General features: G+C 42.2%; 1 protein-coding gene across 1 annotated transcript in view; it reads right to left on the bottom strand.

Annotated features, from left to right (window-relative positions):
* Positions 1-15589, bottom strand: part of SLC43A2 (solute carrier family 43 member 2) — a 48586-nt gene extending 32997 nt beyond the window's left edge. Inside the window, exons 1-2 of the mRNA XM_075263935.1 lie at positions 15399-15589; positions 10826-11009 (exon numbers count right to left, since the gene is read on the bottom strand). Coding sequence (XP_075120036.1) covers positions 10826-10985 — 160 coding nt within the window. The 5' untranslated portion in view covers positions 10986-11009; positions 15399-15589. The remainder of the gene's footprint in view (positions 1-10825; positions 11010-15398) is intronic.
* Positions 15590-16182: the final 593 nt, after the last annotated feature.

Here is a 16182-nt window from a genome sequence, read left to right as displayed (position 1 = left end):
GTCTAATGAGTGACTGCTGTTTGCTTGTTAGATGCTAGCCCCCTCCCTAGCACAGCAGCCACAGTAATGTACAGTAATGTGCTAATGGCATGGCTGGTCTGTAATTACTGATAATGTGGACAATGATTGCAGTAACATTCACTCTCTCATTGTTAGGTAGTGTCCTAGTCCCATACTGCAAGGCAGCTGGCAGGGAAACATACCATGTGTTAAAACTGCTTTTTGGGAACAGTAGAAGTATTGCATTACAATGTCGCACTTATTTACCTTTATAGATTCTACTTTACATGCTTAAAGGGTACGCTAAATGTGGAAGGTTACAGTTACTGAAATGCATAGTACACTATACAATGGTTCTCAATGTCATTCTTTGCTATGCATGCACAAGTAATGGATGCAATGAATGCTCTCCTGAGAGGACGATTCCTACTACTCTGCATCTGAATTGTCCTCCTAAAATGGAGAGAACAATGAAGGGTTTAGATATTACAGAACTCTATCCTGGAGACAAATACTTACTATAGTGCATAGCCAGCAAATGTCAACCAAAGGTGTTTCCACTGGGTGAGAGTTTAAAAAAAAATAAAAGCTGTATTTCGGATTTTCGAAGGGTAATACAATACGTCACACTCAGTGGCGTAACTAGGAATGGCGGGGCCCCGTGGCGAACTTTTGACATGGGGCCCCCCCTCCCCAAACCGATGCCGAAGACCTCGACTGACCCCCTCCTCCGCACTCTATTATGTCCCTTAGTAAGCCCTGCACACAGTATTATCCCCAATAGTGTCCCCTGCACACACAGTATTAACCCCTATAGTGTCCCCTGCACACACAGTATTAACCCCTATAGTGTCCCCTGCACACACAGTATTAACCCCTATAGTGTCCCCTGCACACACAGTATTAACCCCTATAGTGTCCAATGCACACACAGTATTAACCCCTATAGTGTCCAATGCACACAGTATTATCCCCCATAGTGTCCCCTGCACACACAGTATTTACCCCTATAGTGTCCCCTGCACACACAGTATTATTAACCCCTATAGTTTCCAATGCACACACAGTATTAACCCCTATAGTGTCCCCTACACACAGTATTAACCCCTATAGTGTCCAATGCACACAGTATTATCCCCCATAGTGTCCCCTGCACACACAGTATTATTAACCCCTATAGTGTCCAATGCACACACAGTATTAACCCCTATAGTGTCCAATGCACACACAGTATTATTAACCCCTATAGTGCCCCTGCACACACAGTATTATCCCCCATAGTGTCCCCATATGTCCCACTGTGGACACCTATAAACATTTATTATACTCTGGGGTCTGAAAAGACCCCAGAGTATAATAATCGGAGACCCGGGGGATTAAAACCATTAAAAGAACAGAGACAGTTGCTTACCTGTTCCTGTCGGCTGTCCTGTCCGCTCTTGTCCAGCTTTAATGACGTCAGATGTCACATGACCCGGGAAGCTGGCCTGGGTCATGTGACGTCAGACACAAATGACGGAGGCCTGGCAGGATCGCGGAGAGGTAAGTAACACTGTTTTTTATGTTACCTTACCCCTCCCGGTGCGCCGATCATTATACTCGGGGGTCTGCAAAGACCCCCGAGTATAATGATAGCCTCTGTGGGCCCCGCGGTGTCACTTGCCGATCCCGGCCCAGCCAGGATCGGCAAGTGAATGGGGCCCGTAACGGACTTTTAAAAAAAAAAAAAAAAAACGCAGCGGTAGCGGCTGTCACCGGGCCCCCTAATGGACCGGGCCCTGTGGCAGCTGCTACTGCTGCTACCACGGTAGTTACGCCCCTGGTCACACTAAGTAGATGTATTGGTTAAGTAAGGCTCTGATCATATCGCTATAATAGGAACTATATCTGCCAAGCAAAACTTACAATGTATGATAGAAGCCGGCGACATATGGCATTGTACTAGTGGGATACAGAGTGTCTCCTATGGTATTCCTTCTTTATTTTTGTGGTGTACTTTTATATACTGGGTGGCTGGATGCTAAAAGTACAGTCTTGTGGTTTCTATATACTATAATAGGACCCTCGGGATACACTTATTAATGTGTACAGGTCCTCACAATAGACCCATAAAGGAGTGCCAGTTTTCTTGAGAAGATCACCTTGGCTCTCAAGATCACATTCCTCATAACTAGCAGGACATGGGAAGTATAATAATGCCATTGTCTGCAGAATGAAGAACCGCTGAAACTTGCCCTCGGACACCGATAAAGAAGTGTTCCTCCAGTTGCTATGTGACTCAACAGTTATCATCTGCCATAAATGCTGACAGAAATGGACTTTTTGTTAAGATTACAATTTTGATGACTTGGGGATCTGAAATTTACAAGGGCAGCTCAAGTGCATATTTGCTGAGCATTAAGCAGTAGACACCCAAAACAGAAAAATATGTAACGTGTGTACCCAATGTTACAAACAGCATATTAGTCAGCACTTAACCAAGTAACATAAGAGGTAGGTGCACATCTGCTGTGCTTACTGGGCAAAGGAAGAATACCTATGGCAGGCTAAGATTTGGGCTTGCTAAAATTTAACTATGCCGAACTGTTTCCTTTGGGATTCCCCTACACATTATATTACAGTCTCTTCGGTCTCATTGGAACCTACTTATAGGCTCCTCTAAACAATACAAAAATGAAGCAAACATTTGTACAATGAAATAGCTGTATATAGAAGAAGTACCGTATATACTCGAGTATAAGCCGAATTTTTCAGCCCAGTTTTTGTGCTGAAAAAGGCCCCCTCGGCTTATACTCGAGTCAGCAAAAAAAAAAATTATTTTTTTTTTTTTTTTTTTTTTTTTTTTTAGGAGGGAGGGTCTATGACCAGCCACAATATTAAAATATAGAATCTCCCATAAAATAGTGCAAAAGAAAAAAAAAAAAGAAGATTTTAAAAACATAAAAGTTCTAAAACACTCCTTTTCCTAAAAAACATACAAAAGTAGAAAATGACTGTGAAACACATACACATTATCCCTGTGTCTGAAAGTGCCCGGTCTACTGAATATAGGGTATCTGCAGTGCTCCTGTTCCGTCGGGAAGGGGTTAATAGGAGCACTGCAGATACCCTATATTCAGCCAGACTGAATTCCAAGTGGGGGAAGAAAAAACAGTCCTCAAGCTCAGGGAAATGGCAGACAGACAACCAAAACACCCCCTCCCCAGCACCAGCACCTACTGCACCCAAAAACTCTGACCATTTTTAATTTTTGAAATTTTCCAGTAGCTGCTGCATTTCCCCCCCTAGGCTTATACTCGAGTCAATAAGTTTTCCCAGTTTTTTGTGGTAAAATTAGGGGGGTCGGCTTATATTCGGGTCGGCTTATACTCGAGTATATACGGTATGTTGCATACATAGCCTATATTTCACTGTCCAACCTATATCATTGTCCATATAATACATCATTGTCCATGATCTATATCATTGTCCAAAGTCTACTTCAGTGTCCATAGCCTATATTACTGTCCATGTTCTACTTCACTGTGCATATCCTATATCTCAGTCTATAGCCTATATCACTGTGCTTCTACAGTAACTGCATATATTCATCAAAAGAAGGAGTCCAGTATACCCTTTATATATCTATTGTAATGTTCAATTACACCGGAACAACTCAAAATTGCACGTGACTTTCATGAAAATCTGAGTTGTTTGTGGGGGAAAAAAGGTGCCTACTTGCGAGGATCATGACATGAAATATACAAAAATGGGAATTTTCTGCGACAACTCCATCTAATATTACCTATATCATTTCTATAAAGTATAAATAATCATTGCAACTTGACTTTTTACTTTATACTTACAAAACCAAAGTTCACTCAGCATAAGCTTTCATCTGCAGAAGTTCATTCTCTATCTCAATATCAGGAATTTCTGCATATGTGCCTTCAGATAACAATTTCTAGGAAATCACAGTTTATGCAGGTATTTCGTGTATGTACAGACTTGTATCACTACTAAGAAAATATACATTCCATGCAACAATAATCATAGTACTATAATACATGTATCTAGTTACTACTGGGCTTCTAATGGCCCTTCAAACCTTCAATAAAACCATAAAGAGTAAAAGTGGTCAGAGTCAGATTTGATTAATGATAGACCAAATGGTCTATTTGGTGCTATTTTGGCCGCCTACCTATTGTTTATGGGAGTGTTTGACTTTTCCACTGATGGGAGGAATAGCTGTGTGTTCAATAACTATCTAAAGTGTATGGTCAGTTTTATCCCCACCTGTAGATGTCTGTGATCCCCACCTATACCTAGTACCCTGTACTGCCTGCTGAAACAAGGAGGACAGGGGAGCCCTAGTTCGGAGAAAGGTGTTGGTCCCAAGGGCAAACATATTTATGGATATTAAATATTTGTTGGACAATTATAGTGGGATCTGACGATAATCTCCCAACAGAAATGAAGGATTTGGGCATGTTAGATTTCAGTTTCATTGACATCTGGCATTCGGGTGCGCTTGGTAGGGTCACATACTCATTACATTGTGGACAGATCATGTTGACATTAATCTAATGTCTATGGCCATCATTAGACCATTTATTGTAGTCATCGTTCTTCTTTTGAAGTATCCACAATGCTGCATGTATAAGCTGTATGGATTTAGAATAGCTTATGCCATAAAGATAAATGTGCCATGCGTTCTTGAGCACTATAAAATGTGTTAGTGGTATCGGGAGACCCAGTCACTTTAATGATCTGATTCATGTTTCCACATACTGAACAGAAAGACTTGGATGAAACTGACTGCGCCTTGCCAGCCAAAGTTCAGTGGAATACTCAGCAGATCTGGGCGCTGCATGGACAGACATCTGAGATTTACTCTGTGGTCCAAAGGGCAGTTCCAGGAGTGCTGAGATGCTGTTTCTGGACTGATTAAAGATAGCACGACTACATGTAGATGTGATCAGAGTCCTTCTTTCATAACCCATTTTTTATGCTACATCTACTCAATTTCTTGCCTGTGGCAGCAGCTTTTAGAGCACATTATGGCTGAGGCGTTGCCTGAATTACTTACTGGATTGCTAAAGTAGGAGAAATGTTCTTGCCCTCTGCCCGTGTGGTAAAGTCAAATGCTAATGAAATAAATTTGACGTGGGACAGAGTGTAAAGGTTTCCGACATAAGCAAGTCACATAACTGCTGGCGGATGAAATTATTACTAGGGCCATGTTAGTTTCAATGTCATAAAGGTAAAATAAATCATTAAATTATACATGGGGAATGGATCCACATGCACATCCAAAGCCAAGTATTAAATATATAGTAATTTTACACAACAGTCCATCCAACCAAAGCTGGTTTATAAAAGAGAACAGTAATGGATTGGAGAATGGAAGGAAAATGAAGTAAAATGCAAACAAGGGAAGAACATGAACATATTCAGCTTAGGTCAGATTTGAGCACTGGGCTTTAGTGATATAAGAAAACAAGGCTAACCCATGATAAATCATTGCAGGCAAAATGTTGTATTACAGTGTATATACCACCATGAAATACATTGTCATGTAGACTCCACCAGCTCTTCTCAGCGGCTCTTTGCTCAGACATATAGAGAAAATATACTTTATCTTTTTTCCCAAAAAAAACTATAAAAGTTAGCCTTAGTGTCCATTCACACGGAGGAAAATGGTGAGGAATTTGGTGTGGAATTTCAGCACTGAAAAGCCTCCCATTGCCTTCATTGGGTTCTGCTAGCAGAAAGAGGAACCCATTGCCTTCAATGGGAAGCTTTTTTTTCAGCGCTGAAATTCCACACCATATTCCTCACCATTTTCCTCCGTGTGAATGGACCCTTAAAGGGCACTGTGGTAGCTTTATCCTGCCAAACATATCAACCACTGCAATGGAAATGCAGCAATACATGGCAGCCATCTATAAGGACTTCCATTCATACATGGCAAGGACAAGCTATCTATGAAAGGTTCTGTAAAATGTAGCTTTTTTTTTTTTTTTTTGGGGGGGGGGGGGGGGTTGCTGCATTTCCAACAACCAGAATGGCTGCATTATCGCACTATGTAGCCTTAGGGGCCGTGCACACGATGTAACGCGGTGCTCATTCTGACACGTAAACTCGATTCAGAGTCAGCGCTTCAAAACAGAATCCCATTGACTTCAATGGGTTCCGTCTTACACATGCTACACATTGAAATCAATGGGTGGCTTTTTAACCCATTGATTTCAATGTGTTACGCGCGTTAAACAGAACCCATTGAAGTCAATAGGATTCTGTTTTAAAGCGCTGACTCTGAATCGAGTTTACGTGTCAGAATGAGCACCGCGTTACATTGTGTGCACGGGTCCTTAGTCTAAGACAGTTTTAATAACTCTGTCCCATGTGTTACTGTGACAAGAATTCACAAAGTAAATGTAAGCTTGGTTTCTTAAGTGACCTGGCAATCTGAATATTTTCTAAAACTGTTACAAGACAAAAGACAGCAACATAAAGAAACTGCGGCTTTAAGATCATCACTTTCACACTAGTTCACCTACTATAAGTAACTGACTCACGAGACACAAATCTCCTGACCGAATCTATTAAAAAGCTGGAGGTATAATTACCCAGCTCTACCGTGACCTGACATACAGGAGAATGCTTGTGTCTTCAACTAACCTAGCTTCAAATACATCTGCTGACAATAGTATAAAGAGGTTCTTATAACCACAGTCACTATAATAAGCGCGAAGGTTAATTATGGAGAAGATGTGCTGTACTACGGTATATTATGTGTAGTCGTGCTAAACTTAGAGCTTCAAAGTGTACCTGTACTACAAATACTATAACTACATAATTAAAGGGGTGGTCCATGAACAACATTTATCACCTAACCACAGCACAGCACAGGGAATATATATATGCTGTGACTTCTAGGACCCCCACCTATCAGGAGACCGGAAAGCCTTCAGTCTCCTGTATGAATTACATGGTAATGCACAAGCATCACTGTTATGGGACTAAAGCATACTGCTTCATTTACCCAAGGAACTCAGACACCTCCATTCTTGTGATGGTGGGGGACCCACTAGTCAGACACCCAGCAATCATATACTTACTACCTATCCTTTGAATAGGAAATACATGTTGTTAGGGGCCAACCCCACTAACATCTAGGTAATGTACTTCATTGTATTAGGAATGTATATTGCAAAATCTCACAATCTACAGTCCTAACATATACAGTACAACTATATATGCAATACAGTTACATCAATTTCCCTCGTAAAAACTGTGATTTAACAGCATTTCTTGTAGTGAATAATGAAAGGCATATGGTGTACATGTCAAGAGCATTTTCCAGCATAGCACAACACATATAAAATCATATTTATTAATAGCATGCTACCACTTTAAATCACTCTATTTGCCATACATCCAGGCCATAGTGTTACAAAGGAACTAGAGAAGGCTAGTTACACGATTACGTCATACAGAGATGCAATTGGCCGGCAGAATTAATCTAATGGAGCATGCTTAGTGATAACAGACGACTGCAGACCAGAACCAATTGTGTAATTTTCTGTGTCCATCCATTATCCTATGAGCTTCTCTTTGCATTTCCATAACTAACAGTATTCAGTATTGATCCCAGAAACCAAGGAGGCTCAAAAACTCACTGGACATATACTGTATATACAAGCAAGATATAGATGACCCAGATCATAGTGTGTGTGTGTCCACAGGTATTGATGATTTGATAAATAAATGAACAATTGTCTCTTTGTATGTGTACATAGCAGCAGAATACAAGCATCACTTGGCAAACAGAGCAATGAGAGCTCAGCGATTAAGCCATGTACTATCCCTTGTGGCAAACAATATCCATCTGGCTTCTGTACTAGCTAATGGCTTACATGATAGCGAGACAGCTTCTAAAAAATACATCTAGCAACAGCTCATATTGATTCTCAAGGTGGTCATAGACATTAGATTTGCCTCAAACGTCTACTGGGCCTTGTAGGCTCTAGAAACAGGACTGCCCCTGGAGGAAGATGATTCCAAATTTTTCTATTTTTAATAAGCAGTAAATCCTGTGTAATTCCTAGTACAAAGTCCTAATGGTTAGTCTCTTTTTGGAATTCCTTTCATCTATGAGTCTTACACGACACCCTCCGGCCCCATACCACCTTATCGCTACTCCTCTGAAGTGCCCTATACACATATACATTCAGCTTAGCCAAAACATGCATGTGAAAGGAGGACAAACCTATACTCCGGGATCCCTATGTCAGCTAGAGAAAACAATCAGTCTCAAGTGGACCTAGCCTATGTAATACTGCATCTCCATTGTATTATTAACATATTCTCTACATTCACAATATATATTATGCCTAATATTACCTATATTTTGCAACCATAAAATAGTGGAAGAGGGTTCATAGAGGTGTATGAATATTCTGTCTGTGGAGTAGCCTATATGGATGAAGTCTTTTGAAGACAGTACAACAACCCTCTGGTGATCTCCGGAAAGCAAATCTTTGTAATTGAAATGGCCATCTGTACTGCAAACCGTATAGACAATACTGCCGCAATGTGCATCTAATTGGCCCTGGCATATGTACCAGTAAGTAAGTGTGTCCTCATGCAACTCTTTTCAGATTTACTATGTAACTATGTCTACAGCTGTGTTATTTCATCTCCATTTCCTGATATGTATAGCATGGTATAAAGTATCATACGTCACATTACTTTGCTTTACTATAGGCCTCTATTAGTGAATGAATGAATGAATAAAACTGCGTTTTTTGAATTCTGCACCAATGACGCACCTCATATGCAGAAGTGTTATTCTGCTCCTTCAGTCAATTCTCTCCCATTGATGTCACATAAATCCTTAAACTAATCATTAATGCCTTAGAAACTATCTTGAGCAACTGTACAGTAATGAAGCTATTTGTCACATTGAGTGGGTGAGCTCTACATACAGATCATCCAGTCCCAACCCATCATGCATCCCATTCAGAGAGCACAGATCTCTGTATAAAACTTAGCAGATGAAATAATGGCTCAAAAATTTGTCTAAATGATCTGAAAATGCTAAGACTGACCATAAGCAGTAGGTTAATACTGGCTGACCCCAACAATTTTGGCAGTCCTTTAGATGGACCAATAGATGCGCCATTTCCTTTAGATACTCCAATAAATCCAATACTTCCTAGAAAAAGCCATTTTTAGAAATATGCAAATAAGGCTTAAGTGCAGTTAGGTTTGCCAGATCTTCAAGTTTTCTAACCTAAATATAGAATCCTTAGAGACCCTGACACCCCGTACTTGAACCTCATTTGCAGGTTTCTGGTGCATCTAAAGGGTCTACAGGTATTACCATGCTCAGCATAATGTCCGCTACTATGTACTGTGACAGACTATGTACTATGGACTGTGATAGACCCACTTTAAACACTGAAAGCCTATCAATAAGAAAGCCATTTATGTGTGATAGGTGGGAATCTATATGATTGAAATAAAGTATAGGGCTCGTTCTGATGCCAGAAATATACAGATAATCTAATTTTTGTTCTTAATCTTAATAGCTGTCTAATATAGAACCATAGTCAGAAACTATGTCAAGGAATATCATAGACTGAGTTCACATCTGTGTCAAGAGTCTCTGACACAGTGTCCATGGTTTGAGTTAGCAAAAACAGACACCCACCGGACCCCATTATAATGAATGGTATCTGTCAGACTGCATTCATATCTGTTCATTTAACAAATTCAATTGTATCTGTTTTTCTGCTCTTCTGGTCCTGTGACAAACCAGACAAACTGAAAGAAGGATGTAGGTGTGAACCTAGTGACATAGAATGTATAGCCAGTGACCAATATCCTGCCAGTATCATATAATATAGATACAGAGCTGGCTGCACCTTAAAGACAATTAGCAATAACCCTGTAGATACCAGTGAGACTATCGGGGAGGCATTGCTAATTATTTTAACATGCAACCAGTTCTATGTCTATATTACATCACACAAACTGCTGTTGTATAAGGATATGCATATTGAACTATATATTACAGCTGTGGTGGGATATTGGTCACTGGCGAAACATTTTATATGACATTTCATAACACAGTTTCTGGTTGTATATTAGACAGCCATTAAGATTAAAGAGGTTGTCCTATTAGACAATTATATCTCCTGTCCACGTGGGTACCAGGCATTGGACCTATCTCCTATCCTGTGGATATGATATAAAAGTCTTTAAAGGGACAACACCTTAGGCTACATTCATGGCGGAGTCTCTGTATGGAGTGTCATTGAAAATCACTGGACAAAAAAGTCCTATAAGTATGATGTTTTCATCCAGGAGTTGCAGTTTAAAAGAATAGACACTAGAGATGAGCGAGTACTGTTCGGATCAGCCGTTCCGAATAGCACGCTCCATAGAAATGAATGGATGCACCTGGTACTTCCGCTTTGACGGCGGCCGGCCGCTTAACCCCCCGCGTACCGGCTACGTCCATTCATTTCTATGCAAGCGTGCTGTTCGGATCGGCTGATCTGAACAGTACTCGCTCATCTCTAATAGACACCCAATGATCTACTTATAATCAATGGGGACTGTCGGGCTCCATTGGTGTCTGCTATTTTAATAATAATTTTAATGTCCATTGTTCTGGTCCTCAGGTGAACCAGAACAACAGACACACCTGTGCAAAGGTGAACATAGCCTTAATTGGACTGTAGTGCAGGCAAAATTACACAGCACTGTGCCTCTCAAAATAATGAAGACCAGAAAGCCATGTTATAAATTATACAGAATGGATCATATTTACCTGGATAGCTGCACATGTAAGAGTAGAACCCCTCAGATTTCAGCATGATCAGCAAAGACCCCCAGCCTAGAAGTACTGCAGAAAAGAACAGATTTTCAACCACTGCAGTACATGCCATCCACCACCGACGCCGATGCGCTGTAGCTAAAGTAGGAGCCATTTTTTGCTTCTAGTGATTGTCAACCTGTAAAAGAAAAAAATAAATCTTTGTTCATTTTCCCTTGTTGCAATGTTGCAGAAATAACAATGTTATCTGATGCCTGTTATAGCAAGTTCTTCTTTACATTGATAATTCTACCTTCAGTCATCCTGGATATATACCCGGCCCACATTTCCAAATGAGAAGCTCCCACCCGTGACCGTTCCCATTCTTCTACATTTAGCTATGCATACCTAACAAGCTCCTGTTTATACAATGCAATCAAATGGGCATCCAAAGAGACAAAGCACAAGTAGTAGATGCAGGAGGCAAGCAATGAAACAGGTTAGTGAGGCCAGGCTTATCACTTTTCTGATATTAAGAGGGGCAAAGATCTAGTTCCTTGAGATGTTCCTTGAGTAAAGATTTAGGATGATATGAAATTGATATCAGATAACTGAACTGCTTCCTTAAAGATTCTTCACCAACAAACAACATGGATACAGATAAGATAGGAATCCACTACCCATCTGCTTCCTATTCTGAGATCTCTTTATTGCTCTACAAATATTATATAAAAAGTGACAAACATTCTTTGACCCCTCCATTAGCAGGTAAACACTCTAATACTAACAGCTCATCCACCAAACAACTTAGATAGTGAATGCTTGTTTAGTCAACAGCGAACCCCCCACCTAATACACATGTACACTAAGCACACTGATCCTTTGTTCTCAATAGGCTGTTGACACTTTTGGTGGTGGATTGTTTCCCATGAAGAAAAGAGATTGGGCATGTTGAAATACAATGTCTGTTGCTTTTTTCCCCCTGAGATCTGTTGTCTGGGGAAGTCATGACACTTCTATACACATTAGATGGCTGTCTTGTTCCACCAAAATCATATGGTTAGACCAAATTAAAGGGGTTAGCTAAGCCCCCCACACCGATCATCTGCTTTAAGCATGAGTCAGAAACAATCAGCTATGAGCACTGTGTACTGGTATAATACTGCAACTCTATTCAAATGAAAGGAAACTAAACTGTAATAGTGCGCCTCAGTCACTACATATTATATGGCGCTGTCTGCTTCCAGCTCCATCCACTATGTAGAGAACAGCTGATCGATAAGGGGTAATGTTGGACCCCCAAGGATCTCAAATTATTGTTTATTTATATGGCACCATTAATGACCCATCCTAAGAATAGGTCATTCATTTTGGTCTTCGATAACCACTTTAATTTAATGTGTAAGCTCAGCTTTAGTTTTTGGCAAATTGATCAATGGTTTTTCCATTAAAGATATTTATGAAATACCCATAGAGTATGCCATAAGCATCTGATGTGAGAACCCCTGAGTCTTATTTCTCCAAGGAGGAGAAATGTATCAGGTAATCGCCACATCAAGTAGCAGAATGAATGGAGAAGCAGACACATATATGCTTGGAATGCTTAGTTCATATCTGCGCTGGTATTCTGTCCGGGGGGGGGGGGTCATGGACTGTAATGGGATCCGTGTGCTTGCCGCGCTTCCCGCACGAAACATGCGGACAGGAAAGTAAATTGTGAACTTCTTTCCTGTCCGCATGATCCCTGTGGAGATCTGGCAGCAAGCACACGAAACTCATTATAGTCTATGGGGTCCGTGTGCTTTACTGGCATACCACTTGCAGTTGTGCTTGGTAGTCCGTTCGGGGGAGTCCTCATGAGGATCCCAAAGCAGATGTGAACGAGGCCTAAGTCTGACTGCAAGCAGGACTTTTCTCTCCACCGATTTTGGGCAGAAACCTGGCAGACAACCATTTCAGCCTATGGGGGTCCACAGGTCTCCACCGGTAACTGTTTTGTAAGCGGATACAGTTTCCCTTTTTTTAGGGTCCCCAAGAGGACCTGAAGAAAGGAAACCCCAACACTAGTGTGAACTAATATATTAGAATGAAAAGGGACATGCACATGTTGTGACCACCTTTCCAACCATTGTCTTCCTGGTAGTCACCTGGCAACTTCGGTCCCAGAACCTCTGTTCTCCACATGTGCGGAGAGTCTCAGAGGCAGATATGCAATAAATGTCTAAGATGTGAATACCACTTTAAGCCTATCTTATCTACAGCGGCTGAAAGTTGTCTGTTTCCTATAATAAGCCATTTCACACGGGGAAGAATGACTGTAATGGTCTTCAATGTGATTACTGCCGGAAAGTCTAGGAAATGTCTCTTCATGATCAATACGTTATCATCCATCTATTCTGATATCTCTCCATAAGCATGTGTATGCATAGACTTTCTTCTATTATAATAGCAGTTATTTTATAAGATTATTTGCATGTTTGTAGGAATAGTAATATGACAAAATAAAAAAACTAACTGCCCAAACCGATACGTCATATCATAACCCTGACGGCTTTATTGGATGATGGCGGTAGAACTGTGAATAAACCCAGAACTTTAGGCGGAGGTCCCACATTGCAGAAACGCAGCATTTTTGGCTTGTTTGGTACAAGGGTGCAGCCATATTTAATAAGGTCGTATAACTCAGGTTAGGTTCACACTAGCACCCTGGTCTCGGTCGTGTATGTGTCCGTGAGAGAACGGCATATGGATGATGTGAATGGAGCCGTAGGATAAGCAATGTTATGTGAGTGTGAGGACATACAGAAGACTGCCCGTGCTGAGGTAATGACTCCATGACAGCTTGGTAATATACTTTATTGGGCTTTATATGAAGCGCTGCTCCCACAGCAGCACAGAAGCCGGCTCAGCTGCTGGCCACAGTAGGACCGCCCTGCTGTCACCTCACAGCTGACCGGCCGCAGCCGGCTTCCCCGACTAGCGCCCGGCTCTGAAGAGATGAGCAAATAAGCGCGCTCCTGTAGACACTAACTCCGCCCCCCTATCAAGGATTGGTCGGCCAAAAACTTAAGGTTTCCTTTCATTGGTCGGTGAGTTGAAGCCCTGTGAGGGAGGGAGGGAACAGGTGTCAGAGCAGCCGGTTTGAACCGGCAGGCGCGAGACTGCGGCTCTGCGGAAGAAGTGCTCGTGAGGGAAGACGGGAGAGCGCGAACGGGCACGGCGGAGGAGGGGGTGTGGAAGGAGAGGGACAAGGGGCTCTGCAGCCCACGGGCAGCTAGGGGAACTGCTGGGAGACATCGGACACACCACGGCGTGCAGGTTCGGAGGTGTCAGTAATGAGATATGGGAGAGATACAGCCAGTGCGAGGAGTCAGGCACCTGAAGTAAAACAATACAGGGGAGGGGGGGATGGGACACTGAGGAAATGGGCTATGGGACAAGGAGGTGGTAGCGGCTGACATAAGGGTCTCTATAGGAGCAGCAGCCTGGGGTCAGTCTATACACCCGGTATATAGGGGAGGTATATATATATATATATATACAGTGCAGGTATACAAAGACTAAGCAGCGCGAAGTGTATCAGTCTATACAGCCGGTATATAGGGGAGGTATATATATATATACAGTGCAGGTATACAAAGACTAAGCAGCGCGAAGTGTATCAGTCTATACAGCCGGTATATAGGGGAGGTATATATATATATACAGTGCAGGTATACAAAGACTAAGCAGCGCGAAGTGTATCAGTCTATACAGCCGGTATATAGGGGAGGTATATATATATATATATACAGTGCAGGTATACAAAGACTAAGTAGCGCGAAGTGTATAAGTCTATAGAGCCGGTATATAGGGGAGGTATATATACAGTGCAGGTATACACAGACTAAGTACCGTGAAGTGTATCAGTCTATAGAGCCGGTATATAGGGGAGGTATATATACAGTGCAGGTATACAAAGACTAAGTACTGTAATGTGTAGCAGTCTATACAGCCGGCATATAGGGGAGGTATATACACAGTGCAGGTATACACAGACTAAGTACCGTGAAGTGTATCAGTCTATAGAGCCGGTATATAGGGGAGGTATATAAGTACTGTGAAGTGGTGTGTCAGTCTATACAGTATAATGTGCAGATATACAAGGTGTAAATACTAAGGTCAGTATACAGGGACATACACAGTACACACAAAGTATATAGAAGTAGTAAGTGTTGTATCATCCTATACAGCCGGTATACAGGAGGAGGATACAGTACAATGTGCAGGAATCCATCAGTACATGGCGCGGGATACATTATACACTATACAAGTATTATGTCCGCCTAGAATATAGTCGCATCTCTTTGCGGCAACTTTGCACGTTACACCCCATTAACCTCCCCCCATTCTCCATTGAGCCGGGTCGGACATGCAGGAGCTGAGGTAATTGTCGCCCAGCTGTTCACAGTGGCTGAGCCGTGACTCAGTATAAGGGCGCTCGGCATCTCCTATAGCAGGGACAATGTATAGGAAGCAGCAGCAGCTCCCCGGTCATGACTACGTGATGTCACCTGCACATGCCCGGCAGGATCGCTGCCTCACTTACCGGTGTAGTAGACTGTAATGACAGTGGATGCTGCCCGGGATCTTGGGCAGCCCGGTCCTTTCTCTTGTTATATCGGGCGGTGCGGGTCCCGGGGCTGCTTCACTTGCCTTTGGACCGGATCGGTTCCGGTGCCGCAGCCTCTCCTTGTCCTTCTCGGGCCCGACCGAGTTGTTTTCTCATTTCTCTTTATTCAGGTCCTTTTTATTGCGGAGCTTCTGAGAAAAACAGTGCTCGAATGTGATTGGCTGACAGGGGCTAGAAACAGAAAGCAGCCAATCAGAGGGCGGCTAGATAGAGAGAGGTGATGGAACAGATACATATAGTAAGCAGAGAGGAGGCTGAAGTCAGAGTACAAGGGAGATCGGCACAGATGGGGCACTGCTAACTAACTCCGGGGCCACCATCATATCACCCTGTATGTACACTACAGCCATTGTACTGAGGACAACAAAGACATGGAGAAGCTGAAACCTGACACCCTACAATATGAGCCACATTACTCCAATATACTGTAGGGTAACAGCTGACAGCTCGCTATGGCACTGCAGGAATCACTGCCACTCTGCCCACTGGCTCTGACATGAACATAGTGGCTGCATTATTTCATAGATGGAAGGCAATGTGGATACTTCTAGGCATCCATTGTTATTTTGTTTGCTGAAAAGGAAACCTGATCCATGGACTCCAGCCAATGAGATTCAACAGCAAAGACAAAGAGGACAACAGAAGGAGACCATCACCCAACAAATAGCCAAGACAAGGAAACTCCATTGACCATCAAACA

Source organism: Leptodactylus fuscus, chromosome 2, assembly GCF_031893055.1.
Source record: "Leptodactylus fuscus isolate aLepFus1 chromosome 2, aLepFus1.hap2, whole genome shotgun sequence".
Classification (NCBI taxonomy): Eukaryota; Metazoa; Chordata; class Amphibia; order Anura; family Leptodactylidae; genus Leptodactylus; species Leptodactylus fuscus.
The sequence above is the reverse complement of the archived record's forward strand: the minus strand, read 5'-3'. Positions and strand labels throughout refer to the sequence as shown.